Source organism: Lutra lutra, chromosome 18 (assembly GCF_902655055.1).
Source record: "Lutra lutra chromosome 18, mLutLut1.2, whole genome shotgun sequence".
NCBI classification, from domain to species: Eukaryota; Metazoa; Chordata; class Mammalia; order Carnivora; family Mustelidae; genus Lutra; species Lutra lutra.
This window is the reverse complement of record NC_062295.1, coordinates 10,324,343-10,339,243: the sequence shown is the minus strand read 5'-3', so window position 1 is coordinate 10,339,243 and position 14,901 is coordinate 10,324,343. Positions and strand designations below refer to the sequence as shown.

Below are 14,901 nucleotides of genomic sequence, written 5' to 3'. Positions count from 1 at the left end.
TCCCTACCAAGGCGACACCCGCCGCCTGCCGCAGTCCTCCTGCCTCGGTGCTCCTCCCTCACCTTAACACAGACCCCTGGAAGCTATAGGGATTGGCGGGGACTGCGGGGACGTGAAGCACCGGCCGCTGGGGCTGGTGACGGGGCATCTTCGGGGTTGCAGGAGGTGGGCGGGGCCAGCGTGTTACTCTTACTTGGTCAGTGTTTCTAGGTACCCTTAGAGCTGACTTTGTGCCTCAAGACCCCGACATCCATCCACGCCTCTCTGCTGACCCAAACCAAGATCAACTTCTTTACCTCTTCCCCCAAATCCCTCCTCACTGGGGGGGGGGGGGGGGGGGGGGGGAGTCATCGGATACTCCGCGTATAAATAGAAAATAATTACTGGTGAGGTGGTAATGTTCCTTCGCCTATTTTTGGTGGGTCTCTTTGTTCAGATTTTTTAGGCAGGCGCACGGATTGCGTGCATCCACACGCGCACACAAGGGCCCCCACCGGAGGTGTAGGGAGGGTGTGTGTCTGCGTGTAGTGGGGCGACACACGGCGACCCCGTTGCCCACAGCCGGAAAGAAGACCGAGCTTGCGCCCAACCATCCAGCGGCTCGAAGACTGCCTGTCGCTCTTCGACCCCGCCCGCCCAGACCTCACGCCAACCCCGGCCTCTGTCGGGTCTGGGGGCTGCGTCCTCGTGCCTGTGTCCTCCGCCTCCAAAGTTACTGGGTTGTGCGAATCAATTTAGACACTTTTAAAAAAAGCAAAAGGCAAATAGCTCCATTAATCCCCAAATGCCTTCTCCCATCTGCTGCGACTTGCTCGCGCTGGGACTTGCATAATGAATAAGGCAACCGGGAAAGTTGACGAATCAGGGTGTTGGGGGGCGGCGGGGGGTGGGGGGGTGAGCAGGGCTCCCGCCCTTGGAGTTCACGCCAACCCCGCCAAGGGGCTCAGCGCGCAGCTGAGGCCAAGGCCCCCAGCAGGGAGAGGTGGTGACCGGGGGAAAGGGGCGAGGGTTTGGGGAGGAGGAGGCAACTGAGGTCCCAATTCCAGGGACCTGGCAGCTCGGGGAGAGCGAGGCGGCCGCTCCAGGCAAGGCTTTTGTTCTCGCCCTCCCCTCTCTTTCCACCTCCCTCGCCTCTTTTGCTCGAGCCGTACGAGTTGCAGGCGGCACACACTCCTTCCCTCCCTTCCTCCCTCCCTCCCTCACACACGCGCGCGCGGGCTCACACACGCCCCCCTTCCCTTTCGGGCTCGCCTGCCCTGTTTACCTAGAGGCTAGCATGTGGAATCCGAGCCGAGGACCCCTCCCCAAAACCCAAGACTTGGGGGCCGCGGGCTCTCGGGCTGTGTGTCTCCAGTCCGCTTCAATCCTAGGCGGGAGGGGGCGGCGTGAGGGTGGAGGGGGCAGAGACCCCCGACACACACACACATACACACGCTCAAATCCACACCTGTGCGGAGCCCAGCGCCCCCTCTCCGCGCTCCCAGCCGAAGTTGCCTTTCCCGGGCGACCTCCCCCAGGCGAGACGCGGTTGGGGGCGGGGGGCGGGGGAGCGCCATTGCCCGGGGAAAGGTGGAGAGGGAAGAGCGGGGAGAGCGGGGAGAGCGGCGCCCGGAGGGGAAGCGGAGGGGGGAGGCAGCCCACCTGGACATGTGCTCCCTTTGGGGCCGGTGCGCTTTCTCCAGCCCCAGCTTGGTGAAGATGCCTACGAGCACCATGACGGCCACCACCCCGCAGATGATGTAAACGATCAGGTTGGTCTTGTCCTTGGTGGGGTCGTGCAGGGGGTCGTCCTTGCGCGCGGGGGGCTTGCCGGTGTTGAGCCAGAGCGGAGTGTCGTAGTTGGTGCAGGTGCTCTGGTTTAATCGCCGCTTCTTAAACGTGCAGCAGAACCGGAAGCCACAAGTCCCGCAGCAGAAGATGAAGTCGCCCGAGCTGCAGTTGAACGGCGGGTCCCACTGGCCCATGACATCGAAGTAGCCCCTGCAGAAGTCCGGCGTGGGCGCCCGGGTAGGGGGCGCGTCCGAGACCCCCGCGCCTTCGCCGGCCTCTCCGGAGGCGCCCCCGGAGCGGTTGCCCCCCGCCAGCACTACCACGCCGCCCAGCTGCGCCAGCTGCCCGTGCCCCGCTCGCTCCTGCGCCCGGCACACGCGGGCGCACAGCTCGGTGAGGAAGCAGCCGAGGAGCAGCCGGAGGACGCGGCGCATCGTGTCTCCCAGCCCGGGCTCGGCCGCTCGGCCGCCGCTGGAGCCGCTGCAGCCGCCTCTCGAGGCGCGGCCGAAGCTGCCGAGGCTGCTGCCGGGGGCTGCGAGCCGCCGCGGGCCGCACATGCAGGGAGCGGCGCGGGGCGCTCGGTGGTCGGCGGCCACTGCGCTCGGCTCAGCCCGCGTTCGCCTCCAGCGCGCCGCGCGCCGAGGGGCCGGCCGGGGAGGAGCGCGCCTGGCCGGGTGGGGGGGAGGATGAGCGGGGGCAAGCGCGGGGTGCAGGTCCGGCCCGCTACGGTGAGAGGCGGGGGCCGGAGAGCAGGGGAGAGTCGATCTGTTCGCGCTTCTCCTCCGCCGGCGGCTTCGGACCAGCCGCCCCGCGCCCGCTCGCAGGATCCCTCTCACCTCCCCAGCTCGCCAAGTGCGCTGGAGAGAGCGAAGCAACACTTGTGGAATGAAGGGAGGGCAGGAGGGAAGGGGGAGGGGGAGGAGGGCGGGCAGAGGAGGGAAGCGGGAGGGTGGAACGGGCGCGAGCTCGAGAGGGGCGGGGGCGCGGAAGAGGTGACTCGGGCGGGCGGGCGCGAGTTGGGGGGCGTGCAGAGCTGAGCTAGGCTGGCGGGCGGGGAGGAGGGAGGTTCTTCGGCAGCAGCCGGGGCTGGAGGCACCGCTCGGGTTTCCCGGCAGGTGGAGGACCGCTGCGGGACCTCCCGCGCCCTCTCTGGGCGGGAGGCGCGGCTCAGACCTGTTCTGGGCGCAGAGGCGGCTCCGCCCGTGGCTTTTTCAGGCGTGCGTGCGCAGGAGCTGCGGCTCGAATCTGCCCTCCAGGGAAGGGGTGACTCGGAGGGGATAAGGACACACTAAGTGGCTTCCACTCCAAGGCAGACGGGGGCACAGGCTGATCAGGCTCGCCCTTTCCAGGTGCACCGGGCTACCTCACCCTTCCCCCGACTGCGCCCTCCAAGCCAGGCGTGCCTCCCGAATGGTTCAACTCCCTGGGACAAGCCGAGGACCAAAGCTGAGCTGGGAAGGCGGGGTGGCAAGCCACTGGGCCCGGGGTAAGCACCCCCGGGAGGGGGCCCCGGGACGGACTATAGTCAAGGAAGCTCGGGGGGCAGGGGGGAGGCAGCAGATAAGGCCGAGGTCGTGGCACGTCCCGCGTCCCGGATGTCTTTCCTTGGGACTCTCCCAGGTCCCTGGACCTGCCACTTTCTGTCCCTCTACGACCTCGCAGCGTTCCCTGCGTTCCACAGGAGGGCACACCGCGGCGCCGCCTCTGCGCGCCCAGATCTGGTGCAGCGCAAGGCCTGGGCACCCGGCCTCAGCCACCCTCCGGTACCTGGACCCCGCGCGTGGGTCTCGGGAGCCGGCTGGCCCCTGTGCTCACCGAGCCCCCCAGATATCCTCACCCGTGCTGCAGCGTCCGGCCTCCGGTTGCCTGTCAGGAATTTCCAAATCTGCCTTCTCCACTCAGCCGTTTCCAATCATGCTCCGTCCCTCTCCCCTTTCTCCCACTTCTTCTTCCCTCTGCTTGAATTTGACTCCAGTAGCCCCCAAAACGGGATTTGCACCAAAGCTGCTACACCGAATTTAGATCTCCACACGCCCCTGCGTTTTGTTTTTAATTGCATTAACTAAGTATACACTTTGCAGTCGGCTAGGCGATTTGCAGGGAAAGGATGTTTCCATCACCCTCCCCTCCGTTAGGCTGCAGTCAGGGGCTTCTCGGGGCATTTTCAAAGCCCCCCAAAAGTTGGGCCACAAATAAAATGACACACTGTGTCCCCTTCATTGAAAAAGCATGGGGGCTGGGTGTTAGACTCTACCGCAAGTTTTCTCAGAAGGAGAGGGAGTGTCGCTCAGGGTGCCTTCTCTTTGAACAATGTCACCTAGTGTCTTCCCCAAGACTCGGAAACAATGTTTGCTCCTGTTGTTTCCTGTTCCAGCAAAAACCCCAGGCCAGCCCTGATGGAGCATATCCGGAGTGTACCAGCCCCAGAAGGTTCGTTGAATTACGGGCTGTGTTTTGTCCCAAACCCACCTGGACAAAGTATGAGATTGTTTAATCTAAATTCATCAGCTCCACCGTATTGGGATCCCAGAATAGGAGAGTGTGGCGCGTCTGTGGACCCACACCCACCACCACTGTGTGAGTCTCTACAAACACAAGCATTGGTGTGTGAGAGCTAATGATAGCTGACATTTATTCAGTGCCTGCGACAAGGCCGCTAAGCTTGTCTTTTCTAAAATCACCTCCTCACAGATGCTTAGAACAGTGCCTAGCTTCTAGCGGACAATCTGGGAATGTTCGCTAAAACATTTGAGGGACTGATCTCATTTAACTCTATCTGCTAGATAACATAACCGGGCCCACACAACAGAGGGAGAGACTGAGGCCCAAAGCAATTAAGTAGGTTCCCCCACAGAAGTCCCTCGGTTGGCTTTTGACCTGAGAAATTTGACTCCTGGGCCTGTGTTCCAACCGCTGCAGGTAGTGCCTCCCTAAAATAGGCCTCCAGACTCCCTATGCATCTGACACTGTAAGTTTGGTTTCTGTCTGTCCCCCACCCTGAAATGGTAAAGTCCATGGCAGAAAGGGGCTTTGACTCCTACAGTCTCCCAGCACCTACAGCAATGCTGGATGTGAAAAGCACTCAAAAATATATTTACAGGGGCACCTGGGTGGCTCAGTGGGTTAAAGCCTCTGCCTTTGGCTCAGGTCATGATCCCGGGGTCCTGGGATCGAGCCCTGCATCAGGCTCTCTGCTCCGCTGGGAGCCTGCTTCCCCCTCTCTCTCTGCCTGCCTCTCTGCGTACTTGTGATCTCTGTCAAGTAAATAAATAAAATCTTTTTAAAAAACTAAAATATATATATATATATATATTTACAGTCTGCTTTGATTAACGTGTCAAGATCTTCGATGCAAGACCCTTGGTGTTAAACCAAGAGAGGAAAGGGACGGACGATGGAATTTCTGCCGCGGGGACCGTGCAGAGGGTTTGGGATATTTTTCCACAATAAATCGGGGAGGGCTCCTCCAGCAGGCTTGCCAAGGTCTAGGAAGCTGAGACTCAGAGGTTAAAGGCTTTGTCCAAGGTCAAGTGGCCAGCAAATGGGAAAGCAGGGGCTAGATGCAGGTTCCAAGGTCAAGTGGCCAGCAAATGGGAAAGCAGATGGAGACTGCTGGATTCCTAATCGCTGGTTTCCTGCCTTCCCATCCCACCGCACCCCACCGAGGCACCTGCCAGCCAGCATTAGGGCTGGGAGCTTAGGGCAAAAGCCTGATAGAAGAGTGGGTCACAGACACCTTCCCCCAAAAGCTGGGGGTTTTCAGACACTTCTAAGTTTGATTTGAAAAAAGAAAAAAAAAAAAACCTTAGCGAAAAGAGACAAAATCTAGACAGGAAAGTCCATTTCAGAATCTGCCTCCAATCTCTTTAAAATATTGCCTGTCACCAGGACATTTGAGCCCGGTCCTCAGAGGAGACTCACTCTGGCTGCTGTTCCCGGCTTTAATTAACAGAGACTGCCCCCTGTTTGTGACAAGGAGAGTGCAGGGATCCTGCTTGGGAAAGCAGCAGACCTGATCTACCCCTTGTGGCTTATTTGCCAGATCCCAAACCTTGGGTCCACTATCCTCCCAGCCCCTACCCTGCCGTGAGCTTCACCCAGACCAAATTCCCTTATTGCTCCCACCTGCCAAGGTGGTTACAATATGGAATATTCTCCACACCTGTTTCCCAAGCCTTTGAAAAACATTTACAAATAAGAGGGGGAACCATCTAGGTTCATTTTACTCTGTAAAGGTAGACAGTCCCCCCCCCTTTTTTAAAGATTTTATTTATTTGAAAGAGAGAGAGCATGAGCAGGGGGAGGGGGAGAGGCAGACTCCCCACTGAGCAGGGAGCCCAAGATCATGACCTGAGCACAAGGCAAACATTTAACCAGGACCCCAAGATCATGACCTGAGCTGAAGGCAGACATTTAACCTACTGAGCCACCCAGGTGCCCTGGAAGAAAGTCCCTTTCCTCTGGGTATGTCAACTCAATCAATAGAGTCACTACTTGCTAATAGATGTGTGATTATTGAGAACATGCCCTCATTCAGAACACGTGATTGAGAAAGTATGTCTTTCAGGGCTCCTGGGAGAGGGAGGGTTTATAAACTTCCTAATTGAAACACCTGGCAAGTTCATGAAAGATGAAAAACCATCAAATACCACCCCCCACCACTAGCCAGATGAATTCATGCAAATGTGTTGAAATTAAAATGCAGCTCTTAATGAAAGTACTTTCTATGAAAGAGATGATGATATTATTATTTACAACACAGGCACTTTTAATATCTAAAGAAGAATCTCATTCGCTCTAGGCTTAATTATGTCAGCCTCCAGTACAGCTTACAACAAGACCAGACCCATACTCCCCAGCAATTAGGGGAGGGAACCACACGGAATGTTGACTTAGCCGGAGTGCAACCGGGGTCCATAACCAAACTCAGCAAATTAGATTATGTACCCCATGGTCCTTGCTGGAAGGAGTTGTTTGTTAGTAAGTCCTCATCAGATAGCTTTTTGGGTTTCAAAAAGGTTTCTTAGCAACTGTTAGCCTTGAGGGGAAAAAAAAAAAAAAACGAGCGAGCGAGAGTGGTGACACAGAAGCTGTTGGTTTGAAACTTGAGGAGCTAACTGAGGGAACATCGAAACTGGACCCCCGCCCTCCCCAGACAGAGACCAAGGAGAGACCAAACAAAGGAGGCAGGCCTCTCCAGAAAGTTAGGTGACAGGGGTAAGAGGTAAGGGAACTTACAAGGCTTGTCCTGGGCCCCGGAAGACAAGTGGATCTCTGCACCTGCCTGCGGGAATCTTACAAGTTTGTATTAATGAGGCTTCGGTGGGGGTCAGGAGAATATGGTCCAGATGGTCGTAACAGTACTGTACCCTCTTAAGGCTGCGTCTTGAAATCGACTCCTAGTGGCAGAACAGTGGGTGAAATATACATGCGAAAGACGGGAATGAGGGGGAGCCTCTGATTGCAGGGGTGCAGCCCGGGAGTCAGCCAGAGGTCACATCCCCTCCATGACTTCCTCCAACAGAAGCCAAAATGCCGCTGGCCCCTGGCCATCTCAAGCAACACGCTGACTTGATATATTTTATTCTCTTATTTTGAAAAGATAAAAGATCTTTTATGGAAGAAGTGAAGTGGGTCTGAAGTATTCCCCAGAGGACAAGAGGTATGTGAGATGATTTTTGGTTTTACCCCCAAGAGTTTTTTTTAATAGTTTTATATTTATGTCAATGTGTAGCAGGAAAAAAAAAAATAATGGCATATCCAACATATGGCTTCATGGGCATAAATATTTAAGGTGTACATCAATGTAAGAAAAATAAATACAGGGGCGCCTGGGTGGCTCAGTGGGTTAAGCCGCTGCCTTCGGCTCAGGTCATGATCTCAGGGTCCTGGGATCGAGTCCCGCATCGGGCTCTCTGCTCGACAGGGAGCCTGCTTCTCTCTCTCTCTCTCTCTCTCTGCCTGCCTGCCTCTCTGTCTACTTGTGATTTCTCTCTGTCAAATAAATAATAAATAAAATCTTTAAAAAAAAAAAAAGAAAAATAAATACATTGTATTTATTAATGAACGTTAAGTAAAGAAAATGTGAAGTGCCTGGTTTTTAGGAGACGTGGGTTTTGGTGTCAGGACGGGGTTTCTCAACTTCAGCACTACTGTTTTAGGGTGGTTCCTTCTGTGTGGTGGGGGGCTGTCCTCTGCTTTGCAGGAGGCTTAACGGCATCCCTGGGCTCTACGCACTAGATGCCAGTAGCAACTCCCCCGTTGTGACAACCAAAAACTGTTGACAAGCAGACGTTGCAAAATTGACTGAGGACCAGTAATTCTTGCCAGTGTTTAAATCCTACTTCATCTCTCATCTGAGTTCTATAACCTCAAATGAGTCACATCATTTCTCGAAGCCTCCGTCTTCCCTTCTATAAGATGGGGATAAGAGGTTATATGAGATGGAGATAAGAGGTTATATGAGACGGGGTTAAGAGGGGAACCTGGGTCGCTCAGTTGGTTAAGCATCTGCCTCCCACTCAAGTCACGATCCCAGGGACCTGGGGTTCAGCCCCAGGTGGGGCTCTCTGCTCAGTGGGGAGCCTGCTTCTCCTCTCCCTCTGCCTGCCACTCTGCCTACTTGTCCTCGCTCTCATGTACTCTCTCTCTCTCTCTCTCTCTATCAAATAAATACATAAAATCTTTTTAAAAAATGGACTTAAGAACGGTGGCTTTCCGCAGGAATATTACAGATACTCCGTATCTGGTGCCGAGTGCTTAGCACAGTGAACAGAACCTTGGCAGGACTTGGTAAAGGGTCACTCTTATTACAGGAATCTTGAGGGGGACCTCTAGGTGTCAGGTGCTGCCCTGAATGCTGGGCGGACAGACGGCCAAGAAAAAAATCCTTGCCCTCGAGGATCTCACAATCTCCAGGGCAAGAAAGAATGTGCCTACTGTGCAGTCTTACAAGATCCTATGCTCAGGAGGGCCGCAGGCTTTGTCCACTGCTCTGCAGTTGTCTTGAAATTCTGAATGATTTCAGAAATGGGGCCCAACCTGTTATGTAGCCGGTGCTCTCTATAGGGGATGCAACTCTGGCAGAAAGAGTCGTCAAGCTTACGGGGACTTAGAGGGGGGTGTTTAGCTCCCCCTTCCCCAACAAAGGCTTCAAGGAGGTGGTGACATTCTAGCAGTCCTAAGTTAAATGTGCACAAGCATTTTCAGCAATGGAGCAGGAAGAATTTTGGTAGATTCTCTTTAAAAGTCATACTCTAATGTCAGTCCAAAGAACAATACTGAAGGTATCAGTCGCAAAGTTTCCACTGGTCTATAGAAAATCGGGAAAAATTATGGTTGATGAAAAAGGTATTCAGTAAGCCCCTCTTTTAATGGTTGTAGACTCTATTTGTGTAACAATTCACTTTCTGAAGTTATGTTAGTCTTATATGTATCATCATGTGGGTGTGTGTGGTATTTTTAAAATATTTCTTACCAGGAAAAACTAGTAAACTTATCCTCCCCAATTTTTGGTCATTTTACTATAGATGAAATCCTGGACCCTTGGATGACTAATTTAAGGACCTTGCTTTTGTTCACAAGTAAAGTGCAGTTTGAAGCAATTATCTGAATAATTTAAGTCCCTCCAACTGTACTGAGAAACCAGAATAGGTTTTAGGGTCATGCATTTTCCAGCCAGCTCCTTTGGTTAAAATTACAAGGTATATACCCAGGAATCAGCTAAGGCTAGATGCCACATGGCTCCCCAGAACCATGTCTCTGTGCTCCCACCAATGCCTACAAATACACATTGTATCAGTTAGTTTTTTGCCATGTAACAAATCATCCTAAAACTTGTGGCCTCAAATAGCAACTCTTTTATTTAACGAACAGTTCTGTTTGGCAACTTAGATGCGTATCAGGTGGATGGTTCCTTTGGTTCTAGTTGGACTCACTCATGCATTTTCCACTAACTGCCAGATCACCGGGGTGATGGTTGGTTAGGGACGGCATTCAGCTAGGACAGCTCCTCTTTGCTCCATGGGATTCTCCATAAGCCATCAGGCTAAATTTTTCACAGGATGCCTCAACAGGGGTCCTGAATCACTAAAATAAAGCATGCAACGCTTATGGAGACCCAGGGTCAGAACATTCTCTTGGCACAAAGCAAGCCATAAAGCCAGGTCATATTCAAGCAGGAGGGAAATAGACTTCTCTTAATTGGAAGAATGGCAAAGTTGCATTGAAAAGAGACATACAGGAGTGCCTGCATGGCTCAGTCCTTAAGCATCTGCCTTCGGCTCAGGTCATGATCCCAGCGTCCTGAGATCGAGCCCCACATCGGGCTCCCAGCTCTGCAGGGAGCCTGCTTCTCCCTCTCTCTCTGCCTGCTGCTCCCCCTACTCGTGCTCACTCTCTCTGTGTCAATCATAAAGTCTTTTAAAAGGGGGGGCATGCATACAGGGATGTGGAATTGACTAGCCCTTTCAAATGTCTTAGCCCATTTGGGCTGCTCTAAAAAACACCATCCACTGGGTGCTTTGTGAATAGTAGAAATTTATTTCTAACAGTTCTGGAAGCTGGCAGGTTTAAGATCAAGACGCAAGTGTGGCAGGGGCACCTGGGTGGCTTAGTCGGTTAAACGTCCAACTCTTGATTTCAGCTCAGGTCATGCTCTCAGGTCAAGATATCAAGCCCCACATAGGGTACCACACTGGGCATGGAGCCTGCTTAAGATTCTCTCTCCCTCTTCCTCTGCATCACCCCCCCCCCATGCTCTCTTGCTCTCTCTAAAAAATAAAGAAAAGACAGAAGCATGGTCACATTTTGGTGAGAGCCCTCTTCCTCGTTCATAGCAGCACCTTTCATTGTGTCCTCACGCAGTGAGGACAATGGGTGGAAGGGGTAATGGATCTCTGCGGGGTCTCTTTTATAAGAAGAGGGATTCCGAACACAAGAACTCTACCCTCGTGACCTAACCACTTCTCACAGGCCCCACCTCCTAATACCATACACTAGGCATTAGGATTTCAGGATACAGATTTTGAGAGGACACAAACATTCATATGCACAAACGTGCATCGACTAACCACACGGTTCAAATCCCATTCCTATCAACCACAGTAAAATGAAAATCTCCCTATCACCAAGACTGCCCCACCCACAGTATTCCAGGAGAAACTTCTACACAGCCAGAGAAGCAACAGTTATGCAGACCTATATAAGCTGTGTTTTCACCCATGTGTTCAGAACAACCCCCACATCTGAAACATCAGTGCACCAATAGCCCGCCATGTGTCCAAACCAGTTAACTGGGAGGTCCTTGGTGCCATCCTTTGTCTCAATTTGTATATCCCATTGGTCATCGAGGTCTGTCAATTTTCCTTCCTGAATGAGCATCAAATCCTTCCTTTCTGTTATCCCTATTGTACCTGCTTCAGTTCCGCTCTCAGGATCTCTCACAGTGACAATGATAAGGCCCCCTTGTTTGCCTACCCCCCCACCCATGTCCTCATCCTGAATCCGATCGCCGTTCCTTCACTTAGCAAGACTTTATGGAATGTTCACTTCCTGCCAAGCACTGTGCTAATGGTGGGGGAATACAACAGGAAATTGGATAGAGCCTATCATTTGGTAGAGGAAAGAAACAAACAAACAAAAAAAGACAAATTTATTGGTCAGGGAAGGTCATTTGCTATGTTATTTAACCACAAAATCTCTGTGGCTTAACCCAGTACACAGTGACTTAGGAATCCAAGTCCCTCCCATTGTGCAGCTCTGCCGTCACAAAATCATTTACTTCTAGCCATAAAAGGAGGCCATATGGAGCCAGGGAGGAAAGAGCAGAAGGATGGAGTGAGGCAATTTATGGCCATGTCTGGAAGTTGCATACATCATCCTCACTCTATTCCATTGGCCGAACTTGGTCATATGGTCCTGACTTCAGCAGAAAGGAGTCTGGGAAATGTAGTGTTCCTGTGTGCTCAGAGGAAGAAAGAGAACTCGTGAGAACATACCAGCTCTTTCCTTGATAGATCATTGCAATGCATATAATAGACACTATGGTTAGAAAAGTAGAGCATCCTGTGGGAACCAGGGGAGGCCCTAATGTATTTTTAATATATCCTGGGATTGGGTTGAATAATGGCCCCCAAAGATATCCAAGTCCTAATCCCTGGAACTGCAAACCGAGTTCCTGGCAAAAATGACTCTGTAGTTGTGATTAAATTAAGGATCTGTAGATAAATTAACCTGGATTATCCAAGGGGGGGCCAACAGAATCATGAGTGTTCTCATGAGAGGAAGCTGGCGGGACATTTGGCTAGGGAAGAGGAACAGGAGATGGGATGGCAGAAGCAGAGGTTGGACTGACACTCTTTGAAGATGGAGGAAGGGTCCCACCAGCCTCACAAGCTAAAAAACGGCGAGGATGGGATTCTCTCCCAGAGCCTCCAGAAGGTATCCAGCCTGCTGACACCTTGATTTTAGGCTGTAAAGATTCAATTTGGACTTCCGCCTCCACAAGTATAAGAGAATACATTTCTTCTTGCTTAAAAACACTGAATTTGTGCTAACGTGTGACAACAGCAAGAGGAAACTCACATAAGCAGTCATGACCACACTGGGTTCCAGATTAAGGATCACTCATCAGTGACTTTGGTAAACAGACAGGAGGACAGGGTCGAGGCTAGAGGTAGAGGCTGAGGGGCGGCAAGGTCCAGAACAAACAGGGTTTTTTTTTGGGGGGGGGGTTGCTGAATTTAAACCCGAGGGCACCCAGAAGACATTGAAGCAGAAGTGACTTGACTAACATTTGCACTTTTGCAGGACACCTGTGCCTGCTCTATGGAGAACAGACCAGGGAAACCAATGCTTGAGGTCAAAGGCTCTCATTGGCTTTATTGTGGGAGAATGTAGAAAGGCACTAATCCAGGATCATGGCAATATAGACTGAATTCAGCAGGACTCGGTGATGGCCTGTCTGACAAGAGATGTCCACTCCACCACCACCATCAGCCGTACCAATTCTGATGGTCAGTGGTACCTTCAGAGGACAGACCCTGCTTCACCACCTCTCCTGATTAGAGACAAAATAGGAACGGGAAAGCTACCTGTGAAACCCAGGTACTATCCATTGGATGTCTCCTTCCAAAGCCTATAGTTGCCAAGACCATCATGTCCTTTGTAATTTGAGCAAAATGGTTCAAGCGGCGTCCCTACAGAAAGGGAAATCTAGCATTAACCTTCATCACCACTCACGCCATGATCAAGGGTTTATAGTTCTCCTAATCTCTCCGGACTCTGATTTCCTGCTTCTGCAGCTATCCTGTGCCCCACAGGGGTGCCTAGCCAGGAGGTGAGCCGGGGCTGAAACCCAGCCTGCATTGTTCCAGCCAAGTCATGCCCCTCTTGGTGTAGACAGAAAATGATCTGATGTCTGGCATGGCCGGAACTTGGAGCTTTTGAGCAGAAAAGACAGGAAATAAAGGTCAAGGAGGGGGTCAGCTTAAAGTGTTTCAGTGCCTTGCTGAGATGCTCAAGACTGTTTCCTATAGCAATGGTACGTCAGCTAACAACGTAAAACAAAGAGAGACACATTCGTTCAGATTTGCATCTTACGTAGATTCCTTCACCAGCTTAATCTGGTCTTCGTCACCCATCTGGGACGAGAAAAAACAACCATTCCTGGCTGAGAACCTCGACACTGAGTCCTATGGGGAATTCCCATTGGCCTCCATGCACAGATAGGAGCAAAGAGGGCAGGGAAACAGAAATGGGTCTGATTCCAGACAGCAGCAGAAACGAGACAAAAAGAAGCTTAACTACCTTGTCGATGGTTTTCTGGATCCTAAGATTTGGGGGTTCTGTGTGATACTCCTGAATCTTCCAATAAAGTCCTCCTACCTTCCTCCTGTTTTTGCCTAAATTAACTCAAGTTGATTCCTGTTATAATCCTGACCGAGATACTCTGTCTCCAGTTTCTCAGTTGGGCCTTCGTCACATCACCACCAAGTGTTACATTTTGTGTCTCTCCTCCCTGATGCCATGAGCTGGCCAGATGGAGAGGAGGAGGAGAGATCAGGGGAGGGCAGGGGTGGGGAGAAGAGGCAAGAAGAGGACAGGAGGTGAGGGGAGGAGGGAGAAAGGTGTTACTGCATCCATACACAAAGCTAGAGACAAGTGCTCTTCATGGCATTGCTTGTAGGAGTGAAGTATGGAAAACTTCCATCACTGAGAGGACTAATGATCTCCTGGAGAGATCTCCCCATCACCGAGATACCGGCTAAAAAATTCTCTGTCCTTCCACATCAGAATACTATATAGCAGTTAAAAATAATGAGCAGTTAAAGAACGCCTGGGTGGCTCAGTCAGTTAAGTGTCTCACTCTTGATTTTGGCTCAGAGCATGACCTCAGGGTCACAGTCTCAGGGTCATGAGATCGAGCGCCACATTGAGCTCTGTCTAGGCTGAGTGTGGAGCCTGTTTAAGACTCTTTCTCTCCTCTGCCCCATTTTTTTCTCTCTCTTTCTCTAAAAATAAGAATGAGCAGTTAAATAAAATCTGGAACTCAGTTTAGGTGTTACTGCCTTACATATATTTGTAATACATAAATAAATATATTCTAAACATATTATAAATTATAATAAATCATAACATATTATACCTTTAAATGTCTTTATAAAAATAAATACCTTGTCATTTATTTATAAAATATGTAATAAATATATTTATTATTTGACTATATTTATTATATCTAATATATATTATTTGAATATATTTATTTTTAATATATTTATATAAACATAATATTATGTAAATGCAAATATTAAACTTATATAAATTTAAATTTATATTCAAAATAGATATACTGTATCTATTTTACATCCCCTGTATGTATGTATGTATGTGTGTGTGTGTGTGTGTGTATCTCAAATGATCTTTAATCAGAGTAGAACTTTTTAGGGGCACCTGGGTGGCTCAGTGGGTTAAGCCTCTGTCTACAGTTTGGGTCATGATCTCAGGGTCCTGGGATCGAGCCCCACATCGGGCTGTCTGCTCACCAGGGAACCTGCTTCCCCCTCTCTCTCTGCCTGCCTCTCTGCCTACTTGTGATCTCTGTTGGTCAAATAAATAAATAAAATCTTTAAA

The 14,901-nt window shown here is 51.1% G+C and overlaps 1 protein-coding gene across 2 annotated transcripts in view; it reads right to left on the bottom strand.

The window, feature by feature from the left end:
* Window positions 1–2,256, bottom strand: part of SHISA9 (shisa family member 9) — a 283,227-nt gene extending 280,971 nt beyond the window's left edge. Inside the window, exon 1 of one of the 2 annotated variants that reach the window (XM_047714605.1) lies at window positions 1,642–2,256. In XM_047714605.1, coding sequence (XP_047570561.1) covers window positions 1,642–2,204 — 563 coding nt within the window. In that variant the 5' untranslated portion in view covers window positions 2,205–2,256. The remainder of the gene's footprint in view (window positions 1–1,641) is intronic. The other variant, XM_047714606.1, reaches the window with a different exon arrangement.
* Window positions 2,257–14,901: the final 12,645 nt, after the last annotated feature.